The sequence below is a fragment of the Theobroma cacao genome, chromosome 7 (assembly GCF_053813885.1).
Source record: "Theobroma cacao isolate CCN51 chromosome 7, ASM5381388v1, whole genome shotgun sequence".
NCBI classification, from domain to species: Eukaryota; Viridiplantae; Streptophyta; class Magnoliopsida; order Malvales; family Malvaceae; genus Theobroma; species Theobroma cacao.
In genome coordinates, this window is record NC_142645.1 from 3,918,456 (window position 1) to 3,946,195 (window position 27,740).

General features: G+C 35.7%; 2 protein-coding genes, 1 long non-coding RNA gene and 1 pseudogene across 4 annotated transcripts; 1 reads left to right on the forward strand and 3 right to left on the reverse strand.

Moving 5' to 3' along the window:
• Nucleotides 1-2,881: 2,881 nt before the first annotated feature.
• On the reverse strand, nt 2,882-6,474 carry LOC148761473 (G-type lectin S-receptor-like serine/threonine-protein kinase At4g27290). Its single transcript, XM_018125005.2, has 7 exons — nt 5,181-6,474; nt 4,714-4,845; nt 4,307-4,461; nt 4,005-4,215; nt 3,662-3,899; nt 3,431-3,581; nt 2,882-3,351 (listed from the first exon to the last, which is right to left on the reverse strand). The coding sequence occupies exons 1-7, from the start codon at nt 6,472-6,474 to the stop codon at nt 3,046-3,048; spliced, it is 2,487 nt and encodes an 828-aa protein (XP_017980494.2). The 3' UTR covers nt 2,882-3,045.
• A 2,849-nt stretch (nt 6,475-9,323) lies between these two features.
• LOC108662965 (uncharacterized) lies at nt 9,324-11,503 on the forward strand. The gene is made up of 3 exons (XR_001928861.2): nt 9,324-9,669; nt 9,884-10,007; nt 11,140-11,503. It is a non-coding gene; the product is annotated as an uncharacterized LOC108662965 (long non-coding RNA).
• Nucleotides 11,504-18,910: 7,407 nt separating this feature from the next.
• On the reverse strand, nt 18,911-22,745 carry LOC18593766 (G-type lectin S-receptor-like serine/threonine-protein kinase At4g27290). Its single transcript, XM_018125006.2, has 7 exons — nt 21,380-22,745; nt 20,912-21,043; nt 20,494-20,648; nt 20,194-20,404; nt 19,853-20,090; nt 19,622-19,772; nt 18,911-19,542 (listed from the first exon to the last, which is right to left on the reverse strand). The coding sequence occupies exons 1-7, from the start codon at nt 22,650-22,652 to the stop codon at nt 19,237-19,239; spliced, it is 2,466 nt and encodes an 821-aa protein (XP_017980495.2). The 5' UTR covers nt 22,653-22,745; the 3' UTR covers nt 18,911-19,236.
• Nucleotides 22,746-23,829: 1,084 nt separating this feature from the next.
• LOC18593771 (G-type lectin S-receptor-like serine/threonine-protein kinase At4g27290) lies at nt 23,830-27,347 on the reverse strand (annotated as a pseudogene). The gene is made up of 7 exons (XR_016027350.1): nt 25,984-27,347; nt 25,548-25,679; nt 25,195-25,349; nt 24,893-25,103; nt 24,552-24,789; nt 24,321-24,471; nt 23,830-24,241 (listed from the first exon to the last, which is right to left on the reverse strand). The product of XR_016027350.1 is annotated as a G-type lectin S-receptor-like serine/threonine-protein kinase At4g27290 (transcript).
• Nucleotides 27,348-27,740: the final 393 nt, after the last annotated feature.

Below are 27,740 nucleotides of genomic sequence, written 5' to 3' on the forward strand. Positions count from 1 at the left end.
AGGCCTCGTGGCTAACATCAAATCATGTAATCATTCTTAAACATTAAAACATTTAGCCATCGTGGCTCATTTTCATCTACAGGACTTAAACATAAATTTATATGGCCATACGATGGCTGTCTCATCAATCCACTTAACATCACATTACATTTACATAAGGCAGTGCAGTGCCCATATAATCTCTTTAAGACATAATCATTTTATACACTGCAAAAGCTTAAGACTTAATCTATGACCCAACGGAGATACGTTGCTAGCGGGTAACATACCACTGGCCAAAATTGAGTGTTTGACTTTGACAATGCTATGCCATCAGACCATTGATGTCTATTTATCTGCACAATACAATCAAACGGGGTGAGTCACAGTGGTACTTAGTGAGCAGGAGCATAAATCAATTGTTATTGTGTAGGGATAGTTGCTACACATATCCTCTAAACATGCATATGCATAAGTAAGCGTCAACATACTTATAACTAGATAGGTCGGTCATCATTTATCATGCACATCATCATCATCTTGGCAGCTATACTGCGTTGTTACATATGGACATTATACATAAAAGGCAAGGTGATCTATGTCTATCATGCCTACCATATCTCATCATTAGTGTCATCTATCGGCCTTATCTAGCATATGAATTGGCCCACCATATGGTTGTCTTCATACATTTTAATTATACTTACCTCTTAGGCATCCATATCAATGCAAAAGTCCTTAGACTCTATAAGCTTGCATTCCATCATACTAAGTTTATCATATACATATGACTCTTACCTAAAGCCTTTACATTAATCATCAGTTCATATCAGAAAATATCATAATGTACATTTCATATCCTATGGCATGCCACTACATATTCATAACATCATAACATATCAAAGAGTGGTCATCCTTGGACATAACATAGTCACGTGCGATGGCCAACCGACGAACATCATACATTATCATATCACGCCCCATTGCTGCAGCAAACGACAGAGTCATGTCATGCCCCATTGTCAAGGCAAAAGATGGAGTCTTGTCGCGCCTCATTGCCGTAGCAAACTACGGAATCTACATCATCATCCAAAGTAATCTCGACACATGGCATCATAACACTATAGGTGGGATGAAACCACCATCCTTGCTTACCACCATTTCTACAAGCAACATACATAGCTACAGGGATATGGACACACTTAACCTCATAATATACATTGTTCGGAATCATCCTTGGATGGAACATGCTTATTTCACATTATAACATTGTTCGAAATCATCCACGAACAGATCATTGTCATCATTACCAGTCATGATCATATAATCATTAACTTACATTTTATCCTCATTATGGTCCACATTTCTACATTTAGCCTAGGCACAATCCTTTTAAGCATATCATACGATTCTTATAGCATTTCTAAACGTATTTATCATATACACATTCATCATAACATCATAACTCCCATAATATTGGCTCATATTCATATTAACATTATTAGCCTAGGCATAATCCTTCTAGGCATATCACATCATTCATAAGCATTTTCTAGTCTAGGAGTTCTACCTCTAAACATATTTATGGCTTATACATAGCATACATCATGCATTTTCATTATAGAAGCATACATGCACTCTAGTCATTATGCTCCTATGCATAGAAATTCCCCACTCATCTTGACATTTTGAGTGTTCTTTAATAGCCTTGCACAATTCAGCTCACCAAGCCTTAATTTCAACTTATCAATCACTTAGCTTCAATCCATACAATTAAACACTTTAGGCAACATTCTTACTCCCATATGTATTTTAGATTTAACAATGTATAATCATCAGCATTTGCATCATAATCTCAATTTCATAGCTAAGTCTTAGCTTTCAAATAAATTTTCAGCTTTTCAAATAGCTAAATCTATAACTAACTAGCATAAAATGTCCAAATCTCTTAAATTCTTCAACATAGAGTTAAATCTTTATCTTAGACATTGTTTTGGCTTACTCAAACTTCAAATCTCCAACCAATTTCCAACACCATTAACCAATAAAGCTTAAACACATATTTCTAATTTCGAACTGTTCAAATTAGAAAACAATCGGTGAAAAGCTTGTAATTTACCATTACATTGGTTTCCTAACCTCAAAAACACCTTCTCCAAGCTCGAAATCACCAAAGAGGATAAGCATTATGAGAAAGGGTGAGAGAGCTTGTAGTTTCTCTCTTTAGTTTTGAATGGGCAGATTGCCCAATGTCTTATACTTTTTACAAATCTGCATGCATGTATCGATACATTTGGTAATGTATTGATACATTTCCACGGGTTCACTTTAAATCTATAGATACATGAGGCATTGTATTGATAATTTTTAAACAGGATACTCTCTGCCCTAAATGTATTGATACTTTTGAACAATGTGTCGACACTTTTCATCTAGAATGTTTCTTCTTTAAATCTATTGATACATACATGAGGCAATGTATTGATACATAATTCCCATAATACCCCCTGGATTCTTACTGCCTTGAATGTATCAATACATGGAGCTAATGTATCGATACTTTTTGTCCAAAATGCACTTTTCCAACACTTAAAGCATTCCTAACTCAATTTCCAATCTCCCATTTCCTTTCCAACTAACATTACCTATAAGAATTCATTAAAGTTCATCTAATATCAACACACAAGCTTATCACATAACTCAAATTCTCATCCTTGCCTTATGTCATATAGCATATCAATTAAACACAACATAATTTACATACACATCATGCTCATTTAAGTGCCAAACAATGTACCATACCATTTGAGTGCCAAGCATATGCACAACATCATCAATTATGTGCCAAACGTATGCACAATATCATTTAAACATTCACTTACTCATTTACACACAATTATCTTCTATGGACATAGGCATATTCTCATTTTCATTGATACATAAACCCATTACATATTAACCTTTCAGGGTTTAAATTAGCCCATCTATCGGCTTAACCATCATACACATATAACACTGAAAAATCGAGGGTGTTACATAGCTCCATTTGTCAAATGACAAATTCAACTACGGTGCCTCTAATAGGGTAACGGTGCAGTCACTTGCAGAAGATGATTTATAGTTGCTTGATGAAGACTCAGCTTCAAGTAGATTCCTCTCTGTGAAAAACCCAGGCTGCTTTGGCTGTGGCAATGCACTTTCACTGCCAAGCATTAGAATTACAGAAGACATGTTTGGTCTATCTTCTGGTCGTTGCTGCACGCACAATAATCCCACATGAATGCATCGCTGCACTTCAGATGGCAAACAAAAGTCCTTAAGAGCATCATCAATCAGTTCCATTGGCCTCTTTTTTGTCCATAATCTCCATGCCTGAAATTTCAGAAATTCAGAATCATGATTTTTGCCTTGGAAATTCAACATGGTTAACAATATCAACATTTAACCTTACATGTCCGAGAAGATTATGATCATGATCTGGGTGGAAAAATCCCCTGTTCTTCTTTCCACTTACTATCTCAAGGACAAGAACCCCAAAGCTAAAGACATCAGATTTCATTGAGAAAACCCCATCAATAGCATACTCGGGAGACATATAACCACTGCAAATATGTTGTGAAAACAATTTAATAGCAACATAAAGGATAGCCATAAAGAAAGATTTGATTTACTTTGTACTTACTATGTTCCGACCACTTTATTTGTGTTGGCCTCAGTTTGCTCTCCCCAAAATGTTTTAGCTAAGCCAAAATCTGAAATTTTTGGGTTCATTGCATTATCCAGTAAAATGTTGCCGGACTTGAGATCTCTATGGATTATTCTAAGTCTAGAGTCTTGATGAAGATAAAGAAGTCCTCGAGCAATTCCACCAATAATATTCACTCGTTTACTCCAGTCTAGTAGTTTGCTTCTTGTTTGATCTGATTCAGTTCCCCATGTTAGCCAAACCACTAATAGAATCCTTAAAGAGAAGGTATCAGCAAAGTAAGATTATGAAACATAAAAGGAATAGTGAAGAACCAAACCAAAAATAAAGTAGTCCAAACTTTTGTTGGCCATGTATTCATAGATTAACAATTTTTCATCTCCTTGAACGCAACAGCCGAGAAGCTTTACAAGATTGCGGTGCTGAAGTTTGGCTATCAAAATAACTTCATTTTTGAATTCAGTCAGCCCTTGTCCAGAATCCTTTGACAGTCTCTTTACTGCTATGTGTTGCCCCTCTGCCAATGTACCCTGAAGACCATAACAAATAAATATTTTACTTGTAAGAAATATACATGCTACAGAACTTGAATGAAGCTCCAGTCGCATATTATTGCTTTACCTTGTATACAGATCCAAATCCACCTCTTCCCAGCAAGTTCTCAATAGAAAAGTTATCTGTGGCATTTGCTATGGTCCTAAAATTAAATAATGGCAATTCCATCTCTTCGTTCTCCCTTTCATCACAATCCATTGCGTGATTCCTTCTTGTCAATCCTGAAACGATGCACAATGTAGTGGCATTAGCAGAAGCACCTTATGTTTATAGTTAAGTCAAGCGGAGCGGAGAAGGGATTCAAACTCAAGACATCCATCATTTTTAAGGCAATTCTTTAGCAACGTTAGTAAAAATCATTTCAGAAAAAGAAAAAAAATATGGGCTGGTTATGAGGACATCTTAATCCGACAATTTATGCCAGATAAGCGGTCTTTGCTTAAGTTTCAACAGAAGTAATCAAGTTTATTTACCTTTCTTATTACGTTTCCTCCACAGTATACACAAGACGGGTATTATCAGCATTGCCATTCCTATTATGACAGAACCGATTATAATTGCTACTCGCTTTTTCTCCCATGATTGCCTCTTTTGTATGATATTTTCTGAAAGATTTGAGATGAAGTCAGAGATGTGGATTTTCAGTTTTGTTGGAAGTTTGTTAGAATAAATAATACTGCAAAAGGCTAACTGATCATGTCCATAGTTCCAAAATTTTCTTCCTTATTTCCTTCGCTGCTATCCAAAGATTGTCCTGAGCTTACCATAGTTCAAGAGCAAAGTGCCTGAAAAATGTTCTCTAGTTTCTACTCGTATTGATTCTGACTTCTAAATCCTACTTCCTCTAGACTAAATCCCTCAGGATATAATTGCATGAATATATATTGAAAAAAAAAAATGATTTCAACATGATCCATAGTGAAAAGAAGAGGACAAGTACCTATTTCAGAAGCAGCAAGTCGAATATAAAGGTCTTGCCCATCCTGCCCCATATCATCTCTCATGTCCAACAGATCACCAAACCACAGCAGGCATCCGCTTCCCCCCTCTCTGATATCTGAATTTGCATATGCAGTGCAAGAGCAATCACTCAAACATAACTGCCTACATTCTTTGATGTTCATGGTCATGTTAACCTTGGAATGGGACGTTTCTGGCAATTTCAAACCCGTGCGCTTGTGAAAGCTATCTCCATTGTTACAAACCAATGGAGTTCTTCTAACACACCCATCATACCAAACTCTTGAATTCCACTTTCCTACAAATTTGGGCGTGAACCCTTCCAAGCATGAACACACAGCTGGAGAGTCATTTTCATTGCAGGTAGCATATGTTCCACAAAGGGCATAGTTCACACACTGATCAAGACGTGACGTAAATAAAGACTCCCAATCACGTTGTTGATCACTCCACAAAAGGAACTGAGCAAAGCCTGATGGGTTCAGCATGATCCTAGTAACTACTGAACTGTTTTTGAGCTCAGTAGTATAATAGACTTCATTCTCATTCAACTCAAATTCATGGTTGAAAAAAGATAATAAATTCGTTTGCATCGCTTGAAAGAGAAGACCATTCCATGATCCTGCTCTGTACACTATTTTAGATCCCTTATCGATTACAAGTTGTGGATATCCACTGATATTTATACGTAAAAAGTATTGGCCTGGAGCAGGATCATCTGTAGTTTTCCAGGATGACAGAAACCACTCAAAACCTGTCACTAAGTTCTTCCCGATTTTCATTCCCGGAAGAAGAGTATCACAAGGATAATCAAAACTCTGCCATAGATTGTCTTCAGCTGCGTTGTTGTCTTTTCCATCTTTTACTACAAGATTTCCTGAGTTGAGAAGATGAGCAACGGGTTCTTGTGCAGTTTTTGATGTAGTAGATGACCAAACAGTGCTATTTGTGCTATTCAGAAGCGAAAGAATTCCCTGGTTGGAGAAAAGTAAAACTCCTTTATCATCAGAAATTGGAGTTTCTCTATTTGCCACCCATACAACCGTTCCATTAGATACTTTCTTGTACCATATTCCTAAAAATCGACTTGTGGAACTTACCGTAGGGCTGAAAAATCCAAGTTCGAAGCTCCCATCGGCTGAAACCAGAGTTTCACCATCTCTAATGGATTGACTTGGAGACAGAGTATCTACTGCATTAGCAGTCCTTAAGATGGAGAAAACAAATAAATATAGAAAAAGTAACAATGAAATGCATTCCATTGATTTTCTCATGTTCACTCTTTTATTTAAGTTTTAAATAAATCTTTCGGAAAAGAAATTTAGGATACTATTAAGATATCCAGAAATACAGAAAGGGAAGCTCCAAATCACAGATGGGTCTACTGGCAGTTTTTTTAACGAAGGTGGGCTCATCATTATAGTTTTTCCTTTGTCTGGAAGAAGGAGATGCGTTGAATTGATAATACAGAATTCACCTGCGATACTCAAGGGGAATTTTCCAAGTCCCCTGCGTTACTCAAAGGGAATTTTCTAAGTCTACAGTTGTGGTCCATTGACTAATGATTAAAAAAGAAATCTGAAAAGCAAGGTTGTGAACGAGTCGTTCCAATTGAAGTGCAATTGTATTTTCTTATATGAAAGAAGGTTTTGCTTTCTTTTGTTTTGCCAATTCAACTAATTAGTCTTGTCTTGTCACTTTTGCGCATATATTTTTTTTTATTTTACCGAGTTCTGTGTTTTGAAAGTGAAAAGTTGAAGCTGAGATGAATTGTTGTGGATAATGGAGACGGAGATGATGAAGAAAATCTTGAATGTTTCAAATTTGTAGAGCTCCTTACTATGGCTTCAACTTTTTCATGTGAACAATCAAGATCATTCTGATTCAGTGTAATGACCTAGGTTGGATCACTCATCCAACAACTTTTTAAGATAATGTGATTGACTTAAACTTTTATATAGACACTCAATTCTTTAAAATCTTCGTCAAAATCACTGTTACCTACTTAATTCTTATATGAATTTAAACTAACACGTAAATACACGTGCGGTGAACAAACAGTAAAGTGATAAGTATAAGTGTCGATCCCGCAAGAAGTTGGCTATAATGCTTCATTAAGTATTAAAATTGAGTCAAGCTAACCTTATCCAAGCTAACCAAAGTATGGAATATGATTAAAAATAAACCAATTAATTAAGCTAATTAAAGACATTCAAGGTGAAATAATCTTGAAACAATGGTTTAAAAGTCTAACATTATGGCTTTATTCAACATTTTACTTGGATTGTTATTCCTGTAATTACTTAATTTAATGGGACTTGATGCTAATCTAGAATCCTAACGCATGTACAAACTTATGTCTAGGCATTTGTACAATAATTGCCTAGATTAATTGGGTCTTTATATGTCCATAGGATACAGTTAAACTAGGTTCTTTAAGCACAATTTCTCCTTAGATTATAGTTGGCATCTAGGCATATGTCTACCCTAGTTGCTAACCAAGACACTTAGTTTCTAAGTGATATGATCACATATTATCCAAACTTAGTTCTAATCTAAACTAACTTTGTCAAGTCTCATTTAGATACCACAACCGATCAATTGGTGATCAAGCAATCAATATTCAATAAATTTAGATTTGAATAAACCTTAACATACCGATTCAAAATGAGTAAAAGAGAAACAAATAATTCAAGTTACATGTAGAAATCTACCAAAATCTTAGATGAAAGCTATTTAGTTCATCATAGTTACAGCAAAGTTTAATATTTCCATAAAAATAAGTCATTTCAACAGTGGAAGATAGAGAGAGAAAAGAAAAAATAGTGAAAGAAATGATTTGCTGCAGCTTTTAGAACCAAAATTGCCTTTGATTTCACCCTTTTTCTCTTTTTGCAGAAAGCTTCCTTTTTCAGCAAAATATTCTATGCTTCTAGCGCCCTCTTCTAACTAAAAAGATCATATTTATACTCCCTATTAAAAGCCCTAGTTGCCAAATTCAGCATGTGCAAAATTGAGACTGTATGTGTCAGCACCATGGCGCCATGCTTGTTGTGTGGTGCATGTAGGCTAACCCAATGTGGCACCGTAGAGTTGGGAGCATGGCGTCACGGCACTGTGCTTGATGCCTTAGTGCCTTGTTGTAACACCCCGTATCCTTGTTTAGCAATTAATAAGACCCTATCGATAAGATGAAAGTCACTTGATATAAATTTAAGTGTCAAAGAGCGATTACGGGTAAAAAGAATATTTTAGAATAAAATAATATTAAATATTATTATTTTATTTATTGTTGAAATTAGTGAAGAAGGAGGGTTATATGAGCAATTTAAGTGGGGGAGAAGAAGTAAAGAAGGATTTTGGAGAAAAAACGACAGTAGTTGTGCCCGTATGTCTTTATTAAATAAAACTAGTGCTGGTAAGTAAATATTTAAATATTATAATAATACGGTGTTGAAGTGTAAATTTTATATTTTGTTTGTACACGTGTTACGGAAGAAAGATAGAAGAAAATTGAAATTTAAAACATGTTGGAAGGAACAAATTGTAAAAGAGGATAGTTTGGAAGGTTACATGATAAATAAAAAAAAGTTGAGAGCTTATGGGTAATTTTAATATTTGGAGGCTAATGAGATATTATTGAATGATATAATGTCATTAAAAGGGGAATGCATGTGAAATGAAATGCAAATGAAATGAAAGGGATAAATAAAGAAAGAAAAATAAGGAAATAAAAAGAAATGGAGGTGGCGGATAGGACAAAACATTTCAAGGCTTGCCATGAACTTTAAAACATAAAATAAATGAAGAAAAGTCAAATGAAATCATAGATATTTGGGCTAGCCGCCCATTTGCACAAGATGGAGAGAAAAGATAAGTTAAAATAATAATGATGATGAAAGTAAAGAAAGCATTGTGAGAGTGGCGGTGGAGAAAATAAAAAGGTGCTTTGTGCTATGTGATTAATGCATAAAATAGTGAAAGAAAAAGTCAACAAAATGGTAAAAAAATGAGTGGATAAAAACAATCAGGCCATGAGAAGTAACAAATAGATAAGAATGGCTTGGAGAAAGGAATAAAAGAGAAAAATGATGGGAAATGTGAGATTTTGGGCAATTCGCCCATGGGTAGCAAATAATAAAATAAAGAAAGCCATTTTAAGGCTATGCCTTTGAGAAGTCCACCCATATCCAACAAGAAAAGAGAAAGGAGAAGAAGGAAAGAAAGAAAAGAGAAAGGAAAGGAAAGAAAGAAGAAAGAAAAAGAAGGAAAGGAAGGAAGGCTCGGTTGGAAGAGCTAAAGAAAAACTGAGAGGTTTTTCCTCCCACCCACATGCTATTGTTGTGATTCAAGGAGAGCTTGGAGATTTGGCTTAAAGATTTCAAGCAAGAGGAAACCCTGCATGTTGGTGGATCACAAGAAATGAGAGATTTCTTGATTTTAAGCTCAAGTTGAATTATTGAGTAAAGGTAAGACAAATTGTGGCCTAATCCTTGGTTGTTTATACTACATGATTATAGACTAGGAGGAATGTTTGTATAGGTGATGAGATTGATGTTGTAAGGATGTAATGTGGAAGAAAATAAAGGATAGGAATTTTTGCATGTTAAGATTTAAGAATTTATTAGTTGATTTGTTGCCATGTGTGAGTATATAAGTGAATTGGGTTTGAATGGTGATTAGGAAATGTATAAATAGAGGAAGTGAGCTGTGCTGGCGTGACGGACAAGGTAAGGAGTGACCGGCAAATAGGAGTAGTTGTATACGAGTATGAATCAATAGCGACGTAACATTTCGCTATTGTGAGGTGAGTAAAGGGTGTCTATTTTAAAATTTCGTACTTATAGCTATATATATATACATGATTTATTTTAAATGTAAAAATTGTGGACAGCATGAGCTGATAGAAGCCTAAGAATTTTGTGGTTGTTATGATGTTTGAATGTGTTTTGAATCTTTATGTATAAATGATATACGTAAAGTGTTTTAAACCGAGACACAAGCTTTTCAATATGGTTTATATCCAAAAAGGTGCCTTAGTGTTTGTGTGGTGTACATTCATGGATTTAAACACATATTCACCATGCCACTTTCGATAATAAAATCTCATGTAAAGGTTTATGACATAAAGTCTTATAAAAGTGGTTTTATCGTGATACTGTGATCGGTATTTTGAAAATGATTTGAAATGATTCTTTGAAAACCCGATTTGGATTTTTAAATGGTTTTATTAAACCAAGAGATTCGAGAGTAGGCCGGCTGTCACTTCGGTTAAATATGACCCTCGTGCACGAGTGAGCTCTAGCTAGAGAACCTCTGGGTCGCTGACGGGCTGTTGACTTGGCTAGGGCCATAGTCTATGATATGTACGTGGCTAGGCCACTAGTGATATATGCGGTTGTGACTGCATAATTCTCCGATGTCGGCCAACATCGTTGAGATTGTCACGGTATGTGGGATCCGATGGAGCGAGGCTCTCAAATGTTATTACATGGTAGTAGGACCACGGGTTTTATTTTGTTCCATTTCCTACTCGAGAGTAAAGTTTCTTTGGGTTTTCAAAATCATGTTTTCTACGCATGGTGAGAACTATAAGAATTCGGCAACTCCTTGGTTTATTCCCCGATGTGGTTTTAATTCCTCACGCATGAGGTGACTTATGAACTTGCTTAAGGTTTTCAAGGGTTTAGTTTTACGGCAGCATGCACGTGTATACTAATTGGTTTGATACGTATATAATGATGGTTTGGAACTAAATCGTGTTAAATGCTCAATTTTATACATAAGGCACATATTTCCTTTTAAGCTAAACTATTTATTTACTCTTGCATTTTCAATATTCAAATTCTTTGTTTTTTGCTTGTTTCCTATCTACACCCTACTCACAGAGTCTATGATCATTGAGTCTGTGAGACTCACCCCCTTATTTTTTTTTGCAGAAAAGTTATCAGTACAAGCGTGTCATCCAAAGAATCTAGTTTAGCTACGACCTAGGTAATGGCATCTCTTAGCTCTCCACTCTGAGTCGCTCTGCTACGTAGAGGTTTTGTAGTATAAAGAGCTAGTCTTGTAAGAATTATTAAACCAATGGATACGTATTGTTAAAGATCTTGTGATCGGCATTTAATTATTGTTATCTAGAATGGAGTAAACAATAGAACATTTATTATTAATCGCTTATGTACGTAAAAGTATATTTAATGAATTTAGCAAGAACCTCAAATTAGGCTTGTTCGAGATTTGATGGGTTTACTTGCAAGTCTCAGACGTCAGTAATGATCGGGATAGAGGTCGTTACACTTGTGTCCTTTAGCCTTTATGTTATTTCTACTGTAGTTCAGTCATTTCTTATATGATTTTGACCATGATCCAATCAGAACTAGACAAAGTAATAAACACAAAAGTTGTAGGCCTTTCACTAAGCTTTCCAGTGATTTAATTTAAATCTCATCAATCAGACTTCTGTAACTTGAGTTACACTCAAATTACTGTAGCATAGTCAGAAATCTGCTGAAGCATCTTTACACCAATCTTTGCCATTTGAACCCAACATGCTTGTGCACCTTCAATAACAAAGGGCTCAATCAATAGAGGATAAAAATTGGACTTTTATACTAGAAATAAGCTAAAAAAACTCAATTAACAATACTCAAACATGCTTTAACCTAATTAATAAAAAGATGTAAAAACTACCTAAAATTGACTAATAAAACACGAAAGGACTTCATTCTTTTATGCATAACAAAGTGTGAGATAACTCTATAAAATAGGGTCATCACACCCCCAAACTTAATATTTTTCTAGTCCTCAAGGAAAACTTAAAATAAAAAAAGAAACATAAACATTGAAAACGTTGAACTATGATTTTGTTGCACCAATCCAAATATCACTTTTAATTCCTCATAAGTCATCTTATTTCCTCAACATCCTAAGCAAAGTATATATTATTCAAGTTCACATTTCACTAAATTGCAAGCCCATTTTCAAATGAAATCCTGTGTGTGAGTGTGGAGTTTCACGCAATGAAAACCATGCCATTTGATAAGTTTATGCTTATGCAAAAATTTAATTTAGCCAAGAGTTTCATATGATTGCTCTTCATCTCTCTCTCCACTAATATAGGCTCACACTTACTCAAGGATCCTTAGGACTTAATCAAGCTTGTAACGTATGGCTCAGGTCAAGGTAGGATATAGGATAATATATGGCTCAAAACACGCTAATCCCATAACCATTCTAGGATCTATAACAAGCTTTATTCTTCACTGCTTTTAATCTCCCTTTTCTTCTTTTTCTTCTTCCTTTTTCTCTCATCAAACACTTTATTCTTAATATATATATATATACATATATATATATATGTATATAAACATTTTAACACCTCCAAACGTATTTCTTTTTATGGTAGATAATGGGTGAATATTTTCACAAAATTTTGAATTTTTTCACAAACTTCACGTTTTCTACCCTTTTCTTCATTACTTAGCTCAATTACACTCCAAAAAATGATATTTGTACTTAGGAGTGAAGGGTGCTAAAGAAAAAACTTATTTGAAGGCTAAGGCTATTTAACTATGAGTTTAACAAAGAAAAGGAAAAATTAAGCTCAAAAGGGGTAATTAAGGATAAATATAACATGGTAAGCTCAAAAAGCTCAAACGATCTAAAGATGGCCTAAGTCATTTCCCTAACTAAGTGTAACCTAGGATTTCACTTCTAGAGAAATTAAAACAAATTGTAGAGCTCAAGACTTTGTTAAAAAATTTACACTTACATAAGCATTCTCAAAATAAACACAACTATTCAAAGCAAGAAACATTTGCTCAATATGGTGGAATTCACATTCTACAATGATGCTTAACAACCAAGTTCAACATAATACTCAAACAATATTCACACTTACTCAAAGCACAAGGATAACAAGACATATATTTTTCTTCATTGGATAAGTAAATCAAAGCAAATGGTGCAATAAATCATAGCCAACATTTTCAAAGAAAACAAACTTGCTAAACTTTCAAGCTAAACAATTTACTTAAATTAATAATTTGTGAAACCTAAAAAGCAAAGAAAAGTTTAAAGTTACACTTGAGCATTTGGCTCTTTGGTTGGTGCATTATCCCCTTATCTAGAGAGTAAGGTTCGAATCCCCGCTCCCCAAATTATAAAAAAAAAGAAGCAAAGTTTAAAATTTTAAACTCCCCCCTAAACTTAAAGCTAACATTGTCTCCAATGTTACTAAAAGTTAAGGAAAGAAGAACTTCCCTAGTCTCACTCTTTCTTTTCCTCATCATTGTCCTCATCAACATTGGGATCCTCCGACATTGATGGAAAGCTGGCATTATCCATCCCTATGTGAAGTGCACAAGCATGAAACATTTGCTCCATTGCTCTTGTACAATTTGCTTGATGTGCCATTTAGTGTTCTAGACGCTTCAATCTCTGAGGTATGGTAAGGTGTGTCAAGTGTGGTGGAGGTTTTAGTGTGGAGGATGAACTCCTATCAATAGTGAAGCCCAATCTATGAATAATGTTGAGATCCATGATAACTCTATTACATAGAGTTATCATAAGGATTTTTTTTTAGCATGAATTGTACTTATTCTTTTAGTTTTTTGCCTAGTCCTTAGCCAATTTTCAGGCTTTTTAGTAGAAGTTAACTTTTAGGGTGTTTAGAGTCATTTAGACAATTTGAGCTTCATTTGTTTTGTCAAAAATCCCCTCAATGTAACTTTTGATCATTTAACCTTTTTGATTTTTGAAGGAATAAAGGCTGAAAGTGAGGACCTCAACAACTCTACACTAGGTGGCTTGAAAGAGGAAAACAGGGTAGCAGGAAGCTCAAGGTGGCAGCAACAAAACTGTTCAGGTAGAGAATTTCTCACTGCAGCGAGAAACAGGGCATTAAGGTAGCAGGGCAGCAGGATTTTCGCTGCAGCAAGAATCCAATCTCGCTGCAGCGAAATTGAAGATGTATTTTAAGGCCAAGTTAGTAGTAGCTCGTTGTAGCAAGATTGGAGAACACGTCAGAAAGAAAAAAAAGAATATTCTGGGCTCGAGATCCTAGGTCAAGGCTGAATGAAGAAGGGACTATAAATAGAATTTTTTGCACAGAAAAAGAGGCAGATTCAGGAGAGACACTTTGGGCAAGAAGAGGCTGAAGCAAAAGGGGAAAGAGAAGAAGATTCAAGGGTTGGAGCTTGTAAAGCTGCAACAAAACATCTCTCTCTCTCTCTCGATTTGAATCTTTCTCACTCTATCTCATTTTGTAAAACAATGCTCTTGTTTACTGTATTGTGTACTATTCTTTGTAAAATGTTGAGCTAAACTCATTAATCTAGGATTATGGTTAACTTTATTATGTAGTTTGGATATTGTTTAGTTGGTTACCTAGTCTTAATGCAAATCTTGATGTTTACTCAAAGTTTAAATTGATTGTCCATTTAATTGATTGATCACCGATTAAATGTGCTTAAGTATTTAGATGACACTTAAAGAAGTTAATCTAAATTAGACCTAGACTTGAGTAAGGTGTGTTCAAAACACTTAAAAATGAATTTTAGTGCTTTGATGTGCAGTTAGGGTAGAAATACAACTAATTGCCACACTTAGTTAATTTGGAATTCTTTAGCTTAAAGAGCTTAAATTATTTGTCTCTTATAGACATATAGGGATGCAAATAGATTAAGCAAGTGTGTAATACCTCGTCGGAGGATTACACATAACTTAAGATCCTAAACTAATATCAAATTCCATTGAGATTAAGTAACTAACTAAGCCCAATTCCAAATGAAGTATTAGAGGACACCATAATCCTAGAATATTAGACCATTGATTCCATTTCAATTTATCAATTGCATCACTTAGAGTAGACTTAGTTAATTAGATTACATTTTTTTTAATCATAGTTCAAAATTTGTTGCTTGGATAAGGTTAGTTTGTGTTAATTTTGGTAGTTAGCATCAAATATTAGATCAACTCCTTGAGGATCGACAACTCACTCATCACTTACTACTTGTTGTGATCGTGTACACTTGCACGAAATCTTTGTTTGCAATTTGCATTAAATTTGAGCATATTCATACTACATAAGCAAAAGAGAGAGATTTTTATAAAAAGTCAATAATCCAATGGTGCCCTTAGGTGCAGAAGTTCTTCTTCACTTGACCACTGCACTCTTGCTTGCTTGCATAGTGCTATGATGAGTGATAGGTACCAAATGTTGTCCCTAGCTGAAATGGCACAGTGAACAATGCTATTGAAAATTTGCTTGCCAACATTAATGGATTTACCTGTGACCATGGCATAGAGTAAGATTGCTCTATCCTTAGTGACATCACTCAAGTCTTTAATCGGAAACATCTTAGCTGTGAGGATGTGGTACCAAATCTTGAAGAACTTGTCCAATGTGTTAGCCTTGAATGAAACCGAGATCCCCTTGGATATTTTCCATTGTGTGCCAGGGTCGTAGAGGAAGGTGATGACCTCATCAAGATTCACATTGCCATCCGTATAATGGGCATACTCATCATTTTCAATCTTTGGTATATTAGAAAATTGGTTAATGGTGAAGCTATCAAAAGGTACTTTCTTACCCCTACAAAATGTAACTCTATTTTCATGCTCATATGCATTAGTATAAAACTTTCTAACAACTGGCATCACTGCTGCTTCCAGATGAGCACTAAAATTTTTCCAATGTCTCGCTATGATTACACTCAAACTATCTCCATGTCGAACATTGGGTAAATCAAAACCTCTCTCAAGTACTGATGATTTTTTATTTAATGACTGAATATGACGTGTAAATGCCTCAATTGACACAAATTTGGACCTATCATATCCATTGTCACTAGTTCTAGCTCTTTTAGTTGCCATAATTCAAAACACCCAATTAACTCCAAATAACTCCTAAATAAGTTTGACTTATTCAATTCTCTTCAAAATCTAAACTTTCAACAAGAATATTACCTATAATCACCAAATTAACAGAAATCTCTTGAATTTGCAGAAAATTGGTACTACTCACTTTGACCAACTAATCCAATTCTCACAATCCACCACAAAATTTCACAAAACTTCAAGCACAATTCCAATAATATCAGTAATATGCAAAGCCCATCAATAATAAGCAACCAAAATCTTCTACACTAACCACTTTCCATAAGAGGAAGAATTCTAAGAATTTGATACTTGCAAATAATTGAGATTTTTGATGGAAGAATTTGGTGAAGCTTCTTGAATCTTGTGTTTTGGAGTGAAAACTTGAAGGATTGCAAGAATTTTTGGGTGGGGTATTGGAGATTTGAGAGTGTGAATGAGAGAAAATTGAGAGAAAATTTGAGAGTTTGAGTTTGGGAGAGAGGGAAAAGAGAGAAGATTTAAAAAGAAGGGGCTCGACCTAGCATCGTAGCACTGGAAGCTCAACACGATGGCGCTGAAGCTACTGCTTCTTTTTTTAATACTATTTCACCGTTGCAGCACTAGGGACCAGCACTGTGACGCTGCCCTCTCGGGGGCATCAACAAGGCTATTTTGGCATTGCGATGCTGCAATGCCTTCTATTTTGGCACCGCCACGTTGGGAGCATGGCACTGCAGAACCATGCTTGCTCCCAAGCATTTCCTTTAACCTGCAAAACAAGAAAAAATAGAAAATTAATGATCTAAGCATGAAAATGGACAAATAAAATCCTTAAATGCAAGAATGAAAAAAATTATAAAGATAAACATAATTAAAAGTAAGCACAGATGCAAGAACTAAAGAAAACATAGAAATAAAATGGTAAAGAACTATAAAGCTTAAACTTTACAAGAATAAAAGAAAAAATAAGGAAAATAAGGAAGGGTTAGGAAACTTGAGTTGCCTCCCAAGTAGCACTTGTGTTATAGTCTTTAGTCGGACTTGGTTTAAATTCAGTTCGGATTGGCAAGACGGATGGATGAGCGTTGACGCTCAACAACACCTCCCCAATAGTGCTTCAATCGTTGCCTATTTGCCTTAAATTTTTCACTGGTTGAACCATCAATAACTTCCGCTACACCAAACAAAAACACTCTTGAAACAAAAAAGGTCTTGACCATCGAGATTTTAGCTTCCCTGAACATAAGGTCAATCGAAAATTAAACAATAAGACAGATTGACCCGGCTTAAAACAATAGTCCACAATTATGCTATCATGCCATTTCTTAGCTTTTTCCTTGTAAATCTTAGCATTCTCATATGCATCCAATCTAAATTCATCCATTTCGTTGAGCTGAAGCAATCACTGCTCACCCACTGCTTCCAAGTCAAAATTCAACTTCTTAATTACCCAATAAGCATTTTGCTCAAGCTCTATCGAAAGATGACATGGCTTCTCAAAAACTAACCAATAAGGGGACTGCTTTAATTTCACAAAAATCAAAAGCCAATTCGCTTAGTGTTCTACTTGCGACAAGCATTATTGATAAGAAATAAAACTTTAAGATAATTAGAACACGGAATTGGAAAATCAATAAATTGGCTTCAAGGCGTTTAATAATGTCACTTTTTTAAGGTTTTATTCGCCCTCAATTGTAATTTGCAAAAGAGTTACTGACGTATAAACCTTGAAGATACAATGAAATCCAGTAATTGATAGCGTTTTACACTAACAAAATCAATATACTAAACACTCACCAGAATATGACAAAATTATCAAACTTCTATAAATTTTTTTGTAGGAAAATGATATAAAAGAAACTTGGAGAGAGAATGAGAGATTGTTGTTTTGTTTTTGTTATGTATTGTATGTTCTGTTGTTCCCAAAAAGTCTTTTTATAGGCTTAGATGTCTATTCTCAATAGACACAGTTTTTATCTATTTCAAACAATCATGTCCGTTGGTTTTTTTTTTTTTCAACAAATATGACTTTTCTTTTCTTTTCATTTTTCAACAGACACAATTTTTTCACTATGAGATTGTGACCCATATTTATTTATTTAAAAATTTTCAATATACAAAATTATACACCATCTTTAATCCTAAAACTATTAGACGTATAAAAAATTTTGGGCTGTAGATTTCCATTGACCACTTGTCCTATGTCCGTTTTTAGAGTAAAGGGTAAGAAACTAGACTCATTGAATTTGGAAAGCAAGTCTCTCAAGTGGGTCAGGCTTGGATTTTTCCTATCCTTTTAGGATGGCAGGTCTAACAGTATTTAGCAACACTAAAACCCTATTAAAGAAAATTTTGTTTAGCGAAAGTTGATAGAAAGAACATGGAAGAATTGTGGGGAAAATTTGTTTACACCAAAGAAAATAGAGAGAGTAAGAAAGACTTGCAAAGCTTTGGGACCAAAAGGTCCACTTCATTAATTGTCTTTTTATATACATCATGAGTTAATAATTTTTGAATAATAATCACAGGTGGGTAAAAGATTCACATAGCTAACCACCTTTTTTCTGTACTTCAAGTTTTTCACAATGTCCAAGAAACAACGTCATTACAAAGTAAAAAGGGAAGTTTTAATCGCACATTAATCCAAACTTTGGCATGTTTACTTAAGCCGGTGGCCATTCCCCATGCAACCACTCCTTTTAGAGCTATATTCATCTAAGTAAATTTCATTTTCCAACAATATTCACCAAAGGTAGTTTCACTTCACGACAAAACCGAGAAGTTCTGTGCTCTGATAGTGAAAAGTTGAAGCTGAGAAGAATTTTTCCGGATAATGGAGGTGGAAGATGACAAAGAAAATCTTGAATGTTTCTAATTTCTACAGCTCCTTACTATAGTTCCAATTTTTTCATGTCCCTGGTGATTATGCAAATTTGTAATACACCACGATCAGCATCAAGTGTTTGAAGGATGATTATACAAATTTCAAGATCTTCCTGCTGCATTAATTTTACTTCAGCATATCCTCAGGGGTCCCATTTCATGCAAATTACTGAGGCAAGTCTTTATTTATTAGACACACGGCTAATCGATCATTTGCCTCGGATTAAACATCAGACAAGTATGAATGGGCTAAGCTGTCCCTACGTCCATTTGTCAAGTGACAAATTGAACTACCGTGCCTTTAACAGGGTAATGGTGCACTCATTTGCAGAAGATGATTTACTGTTGCTTGATGAAGACTCAGCTTCAGGCAGATTCCTCCCTGTGAAAAACCCTGGCTGCTTTGGTTGAGGCAATGCACTTTCACTGCTTAGCATTAGAATTACAGAAGACATGTTTGGTCTATCTTCTGGTCGTTGCTGCACGCACAGCAGTCCCACATGAATGCATCGCTGCACTTCAGATGGCAAGCAAAAGTCCCTAAGAGCATCATCAATCAGTTCCATTGGCCTCCTTTCTGTCCATAATCTCCATGCCTGAAATTTCAGAAATTCAGAATCATGATTTTTGCCCTGGAAATTCAACATGGTTAACGATCTTAACATTTAACCTTACATGTCCGAGAAGATTATGATCATGATCTGGGTGGAAAAATCCCCTGTTCTTCTTTCCACTTACTATCTCAAGGACAAGAACCCCAAAGCTAAAGACATCAGATTTCATTGAGAAAACCCCATCAATGGCATACTCGGGAGACATATAACCACTGCAAGTATGTTGAGAAAACAATTTAATAGCAACATAAAGGATAGCCATAAAGAAAGATTTGATTTACTTTGTACTTACTATGTTCCGACCACTTTATTTGTGTTGGCCTCAGTTTGCTCTCCCCAAAATGTTTTAGCTAAGCCAAAATCTGAAATTTTTGGGTTCATTGCGTTATCCAGTAAAATGTTACCGGACTTGAGATCTCTGTGGATTATTCTAAGTCTAGAGTCTTGATGAAGATAAAGAAGTCCTCGAGCAATTCCACCAATAATATTCACTCGTTTACTCCAGTCTAGTAGTTTGCTTCTTGTTTGATCTGATTCAGTTCCCAATGTCAGCCAAACCACTAATAGAATCCTTAAAGAGAAGGTATCAGAAAAAAAAGATTATGAAACATGAAAGGAATAGCGAGACCAAACCAAAAATAAAGTAGTCCAAACTTTTGTTGGCCATGTATTCATAGATTAACAATTTTTCCTCTCCTTGAATGCAACAGCCGAGAAGCTTTACAAGATTGCGGTGCTGAAGTTTGGCAATCAAAATAACTTCATTTTTGAATTCTTTCAGCCCTTGTCCAGAATCCTTTGATAGTCTCTTTACTGCTATGTGTTGCCCCTCTGCCAATGTACCCTTAACCATAACAAATAAATGTTTTACTTATAACAAATATACATGCTGCAGTACTTGAATGAAGCCCCGGTAGTATATTATTGCTTTACCTTGTAAACTGATCCAAATCCACCTCTTCCCAGCAAGTTCTCAATAGAAAAGTTATTTGTGGCATTTGCTATGGTCCCAAAATTAAATAATGGCAATTCCGTCTCTTCGTTCTCCCTTTCATCACAATCCATTGCGCGATTCTTTCTTGTCAATCCTGAAACGATGCATAATGCATCGGCATTAGTAAAAGCACCTTATGTTTATAGTTAAGTCAGGCGTTGTGGGGAAGGGATTCAAACTCAAGACATCCATCATTTTTAAGGCAATTTCACAGCAACATTAGTAAAAATCATTTCAAAAAAAGAAAAAAAATAGGGGCTGGTTATGAGGACTAACAGCAGACATTTTAATCCGATAATTTATGCCAGATAAGCAGCCTTTGCTTAAGTTTCAACAAAAGTAATCAGGTTTATTTACCTTTCTTATTACGTTTCCTCCACCGGATACACAAGACAGCTGGTATCAGCATTCCCATTCCTATTATGACAGAGCCGATTATAATTGCTACTCGCTTTTTCTCCCATGATTGCCGTTTTTGGTCGATATTAGCTGAAAGATTCGAGATGAAGTCAGAGATGTGGATTTTCAGTTTTTTTCCAAGTTTGTTAGAATAAAAAATTTCTGCAAAAGGCAAACTGATCATGTCCATAGTTCCAAAATTTTTCTTCCTTTCTTTCCTTCGCTGCCATCCAAAGATTGTCCTAAGCTTACCATAGTTCAAGAGCAAAGTACCTGAAAAATGTTCTCTAGTTTCTACTCCAATTGATTCTTACCTCTAAATCCTACTTCCTCTAGACTAAATCCCTCAGGATATAATTGCATGAATAAATATTGGAAAAAAAAAAGATTTAAACACGATCCAAGTGAAAAGAAGAGGACAAGTACCTATTTCTGAAGCAGCAAGTCGAATATAAAGGTCTTGCCCATCATGCCCCATATCATCTCTCATGTCCAACAGATCACCAAACCACAGCAGGCATCCGCTTCCCCCCTCTCTGATATCTGAATTTGTATATGCAGTGCAAGAGCAATCACTCAAACATAACTGCCTACATTCTTTGATATTCATGGTCATGTTAACCTTGGAATGGGACGTGTCTGGCAATTTCAAACCCGTGCGCTTGTGAAAGCTATCTCCATTGTTACAAACCAATGGAGTTCTTCTAACACACCCATCATACCAAACTCTTGAATTCCACTTTCCTACAAATTTGGGCGTGAACCCTTCCAAGCATGAACACACTGCTGGAGACTTATTTTCATTGCAGGTGGCATATGTTCCACAAAGGGCATAGTTCTCACACTGATCAAGATATGACGTTGATAAATACTCCCAATCACGTTGTTGATCACTCCAGAAAAGGAACTGAGCAAAGCCTAATGGGCTTAGCATGTACCTAGTAACTACTGAACTGTTGGGCTCAGTAGTATAATAAACTTCATTCTCATTGAACTTAAATTCATGCTTGAAAAATATTACATTCGGTCTCATCGCTGTAAAGCGAAGACCATTCCATGATCCTGCTCTGTATACTATTTTAGATCCCTTCTCAATTTCTAGTTGTGGATATCCACTGATATTTATACGTAAAAAGTATTGGCCTGGAGCAGGATCATCTGTACTTTTCCAGGATGACAGAAACCACTCAAAACCTGTGACTAAGTTCTTCCCGATTTTCATTCCTGGAAGAAACGTATCAGAAGGATAATCAAAACTCTGCCATAGATTGTCTTCAGCTGGGTTGTTGTCTTTTCCATTTTTTACTACAAGATTTCCTGAGTTGAGAAGATGAGCAACGGGCTCTTGTGCAGCTTTGGATGTATTAGATGACCAAACAGTGCTATTTGTGCTATTCAGAAGCGAAAGAATTCCATGGTTGGAGAAAAGTAAGACTCCTTTATTATCAGAAATTGGAGTTTCTCTGTTTGCCACCCATACAACGGTTCGACTAGATACTTTCTTGTACCATATTCCTAAAAATCGACTTGTGGAACTTACTGTAGGGCCGAAAAATCCCAGTTCAAAGCTCCCATCAGCTGAAACTAGAGTTTCACCATCTTTAATGGATTGACTTGGAGAGAGAGTATCTACTGCAGTAGCAGTCCTTAAGATGGAGAAAACAAATAAATATACAAGAAAGAATGAAATCGTCTCCATTGATTATCTCATGTTGCACTTCTTTCTTCAAATATGAATGGTTTGGAAAATTTAGGACATTACTGAGACCAACCCGAAATGATGAAACAGATGCTCCTAGAAAATGGTAGGTCTACTGACAATTTTCTATTAAATGCAGATGTTGTAGGTTGGTTTCTCATTAATTCTCTGGCGTTGCTCAAATAACGATTGACAAAGAAAGGATGACGGGTCTAACAGTATTTAGCAACACTAAAAACCTGTTAAAGAAAAATTTGTTTAGCGAATGTTGATAGAAAGAGCATGGAAGAATTGTGGGGAAAATTTGTTTACACGAAAGAAAATAGAGAGAGCAAGAAAGTCTTGCAAAGCTGTGGGACCAAACGGTCCCCTCCATTAATTGTCTTTTGATATACATCATGAGTTAATAACTTTTAAATAATAATCAAAGGTGGGTAAGAGATTCACGTAACTAACCACCTTCTTCTATACTTCAAGGTTTTGTAACTAACCACCTTTTTCTATACGTCAAGGTTTTCACAATGTTCAAGAAAAAACATCATTACAAAGTAAAACGAGAAGTTTTAATCACACATTAATCCAAACTTTTTCATGTTTATTTGAGCCGGTGGCAATTCCCCATGCAACCGTCTACTCCTTTTAGAGCTATATTCACCTAAGTTAATTTCATTTTCCAACAATATCCACCTAAGGTAGTTTCATTTGCCTCGGATTAAACATCAGACAAGTATGAATGGGCTAAGACAATTGCCTATTTGGGCCATTTAAGCATTCACACTGAATTTAATGAAACCTGAGGTGAATTTGGGCCTATTCTACAATTTCGAGTGACTTCAGTATATGTCTAAACAATGAAAATATGAAACTTTGTAAAATTCATGGGGTGATGCTGACACTAACCATTCGAACGCTGATATTCTTTTAATAGTAATCTAATTCTGATACTAGTAATTGTGTTTTGATAAGATTTTTTAAAAAATCAATGAAAATTAGACAACTTTAATTAAAAATTAAATAAGTATTATTAATCTGATAAATCAATATGAGTATTTGGATTAATCACTTCCGGTTAATGACTTTTAATATTTTTGGGGCTCAGAGAGAAGAAAGATATTGCTCAAGCATCCTGAAGGTAATTAAATACAAAATGTGATGCATGCATATCTTAGCTCATCACTGTGAAAATGGAGTATCATCTCATCCATTCTTGTTTTCTTCCTGATCAGGTCTTACACGAAAAGCCGAAGCTACCCCTACGTCCATTTGTCAAGTGACAAATTCAACTACCGTGCCTTTAACAGGGTAATGGTGCACTCATTTGCAGAAGATGATTTACTGTTGCTTGATGAAGACTCAGCTTCAGGCAGATTCCTCTCTGTGAAAAACCCTGGCTGCTTTGGTTGTGGCAATGCACTTTCACTGCCTAGCATTATAATTACAGAAGACATGTTTGGTCTATCTTCTGGTCGTTGCTGCACTCACAGCAGTCCCACATGAATGCATCGCTGCACTTCAGATGGCAAGCAAAAGTTCCTAAGAGCATCATCAATCAGTTCCATTGGCCTGCTTTCTGTTCATAGTTTCCATGCCTGAAATGTCAGAAATTCAGAATCATTATTTCTGCCTTGGAAATTCAACATGGTTAACAATCTCAACATTTAACCTTACATGTCCGAGAAGATTATGATCATGATCTGGGTGGGAAAATCCCCTGTTCTTCTTTCCACTTACTATCTCAAGGACAAGAACCCCAATTCCAAAGACATCAGATTTCATTGAGAAAACCCCATCAATGGCATACTCGGGAGACATATAACCACTGCAAATATGTTGTGAAAACAATTTAATAGCAACATAAAGGATAGCCATAAAGAAAGATTTGATTTACTTTGTACTTACTATGTTCCGACCACTTTATTTGTGTTGGCCTCAGTTTGCTCTCCCCAAAATGTTTTAGCTAAGCCAAAATCTGAAATTTTTGGGTTCATTGCGTTATCCAGTAAAATGTTGCCGGACTTGAGATCTCTGTGGATTATTCTAAGTCTAGAGTCTTGATGAAGATAAAGAAGTCCTCGAGCAATTCCACCAATAATATTCACTCGTTTACTCCAGTCTAGTAGTTTGCTTCTTGTTTGATCTGATTCAGTTCCCAATGTCAGCCAAACCACTAATAGAATCCTTAAAGAGAAGGTATCAGAAAAAAAAGATTATGAAACATGAAAGGAATAGCGAGACCAAACCAAAAATAAAGTAGTCCAAACTTTTGTTGGCCATGTATTCATAGATTAACAATTTTTCATCTCCTTGAATGCAACAGCCGAGAAGCTTTACAAGATTGCGGTGCTGAAGTTTGGCTATCAAAATAACTTCATTTTTGAATTCTTTCAGCCCTTGTCCAGAATTCTTTGATAGTCTCTTTACTGCTATGTGTTGCCCCTCTGCCAATGTACCCTTAAGACCATAACAAATAAATATTTTACTTATAAGAAATATAGACGCTACAGAACTTGAATGAAGCTCCGGTAGCATATTATTGCTTAACCTTGTATACAGATCCAAATCCACCTCTGCCCAGCAAGTTCTCAATAGAAAAGTTATTTGTGGCATTTGCTATGGTCCCAAAATTAAATAATGGCAATTCCAACTCTTCATTCTCCCTTTCATCACAATCCATTGAGTGATTCTTTCTTGTCAATCCTGAAACGATGCACAATGTATTGGCATTAGTAAAAGCACCTTATGTTTAAGGCAATTCTTCAGCAACGTTAGAAAAAATCATTTCAAAAAAAATAGGGGCTGGTTATGAGGACAAACAGCGGACATCTTAATCCGATAATTTATGCCAGATAAGCGGCCTTTGCTTAAGTTTCAACATAAGTGATCAAGTTTATTTACCTTTCTTATTACGTTTCCTCCACCGGATACACAAGACAGGTAGCATCAGCATTCCCATTCCTATTATGACAGAGCCGACTATAATTGCTACGCGCTTTTTCTCCCATGATTGCCTTTTTTGTACGATATTAGCTGAAAGATTCGAGATAAAGTAGATGTGGATTTGCAGTTTTTTTTCCAAGTTTGTTAGAATAAATAATTCTACAAAAGGCAAACAGATCATGTCCATAGTTCCAAAATTTTCTTCTTTCCTTCGCTGCCATCCAAAGATTGTCCTGAGCTTACCATAGTTGGAGAGCAAAATACCTGAGAAATGTTTTCTAGACTAAATCCTACTTCCTCTAGACTAAATCCCTCAGAATATAATTGCATGAATAAATATTGAAAAGAAAAAAGATTTCAACATGATCCACAGTGAAAAGAAGAGGACAAGTACCTATTTCAGAAGCAGCAAGTCGAATATAAAGGTCTTGCCCATCCTGCCCCATATCATCTCTCATGTCCGACAAATCACCAAACCACAGCAGGCATCCGCTTCCCCCCTTTCTGATATCTGAATTTGTATATGCAGTGCAAGAGCAATCACTCAAACATAACTGCCTGCATTCTTTGATGTTCATGGTCGTGTTAACCTTGGAATGGGACGTGTCTGGAAATTTCAAACCCGTGCGCTTAAGAAAGCTATCTCCATTGTTACAAACCAATGGAGTTCTTCTAACACACCCATCATACCAAATTCCTGAATTCCACTTTCCTACGAATTTGGGCGTGAACCCTTCCAAGCATGAACACACAGTTGGAGAGTCATTTCCATTGCAGGCAGCATATGTTCCACAAAGGGCATAGTTCTCACACTGATCAAGATTTGACGTTGATAAAGACTCCCAATCACGTTGTTTATCACTCCATAAAAGGATCTGACCAAAGCCTGACGGGTTCAGCATGATCCTAATAACTACTGAATTGTTTTTGACCTCAGTAGTATAATAGACTTCATTCTCATTCAACTCAAATTCAAGTTTGAGAGAAAATATTGCATTCGGTCTCATCCCTATAAAGCGAAGACCATTCCATGATCCTGTTCTGTACGCTATTTTAGATCCCTTCTCAATTACTAGTTGTGGATATCCACTGATATTTATACGTACAAAGTATTGGCCTGGAGCAGGATCATCTGTACTTTTCCAGGATGACAGAAACCACTCAAACCTTTCACTAAGTTCTTCCCAATTTTCATTCCTGAAAGCAAAGTATCACAAGGATAATCAAAACTCTGTCATAGATTGTCAGCTGGGTTGCTGTCTTTTCCATCTTTTACTACAAGATTTCCTGAGTTGAGAAGATGAGCAACGGGTTCTTGTGCAGTTTTTGATGTATTAGATGACCAAACAGTGCTATTTGTGCTATTCAGAAGCGAAAGACTTCCATGGTTGGACAAAAGTAAGACTCCTTTATCATCAGAAATTGCAGTTTCTCTATTTGCCACCCATACAACCGTTCGCTTAGATACTTTCTTGTACCATATTCCTAAAAATCGACTTGTGGAACTTACTGTAGGGCTGAAAAATCCCAGTTCAAAGCTCCCATCAGCTGAAACTAGAGTTTCACCATCTTTAATGGATTGACTTGGAGAGAGAGTATCTACTGCAGTAGCAGTCCTTATGATGAAGAAAACAAATAAATGTACAAGAAAGAATGAGATCGTCTCCATTGATTATCTCATGTTGCACTTCTTTCTTCAAGTATGAATGAATGTTTTGGAAAATTTAGGATATTACTGAGACCAACCAGAAATGATGAAACAGCTGCTCTTAGAAAATGGTAGGTCAACTGACAATTTTCTATTAAATGCAGAAATGGTGATATTTTTTTCAACGAAGGTGGGCTTATCATTAATTCTCTTGCGTTGCTCAAATAACGATCGACAAAGAAAGCTGAAAGCGAGAATGTCCTGAACGAGTCTGGGTTAATATATTTCCAAATTAGGTGCTGTTGTTGTTGGATATTTTCAACAATAATGAATGTGGGGCACAATCCCACATTGAAAAAGTAAAAGGAAAAAGAGTAATTTAAATAGAGAGGAGAATAAGCTGGTCACAGTTGGATTTAAAAAGGCAATGGATTATGAAGGAAAATTTAGGGTCTTGGAGGTTTGAAATTAATTAAATTTAATATTTAATTATTTATTTTGAC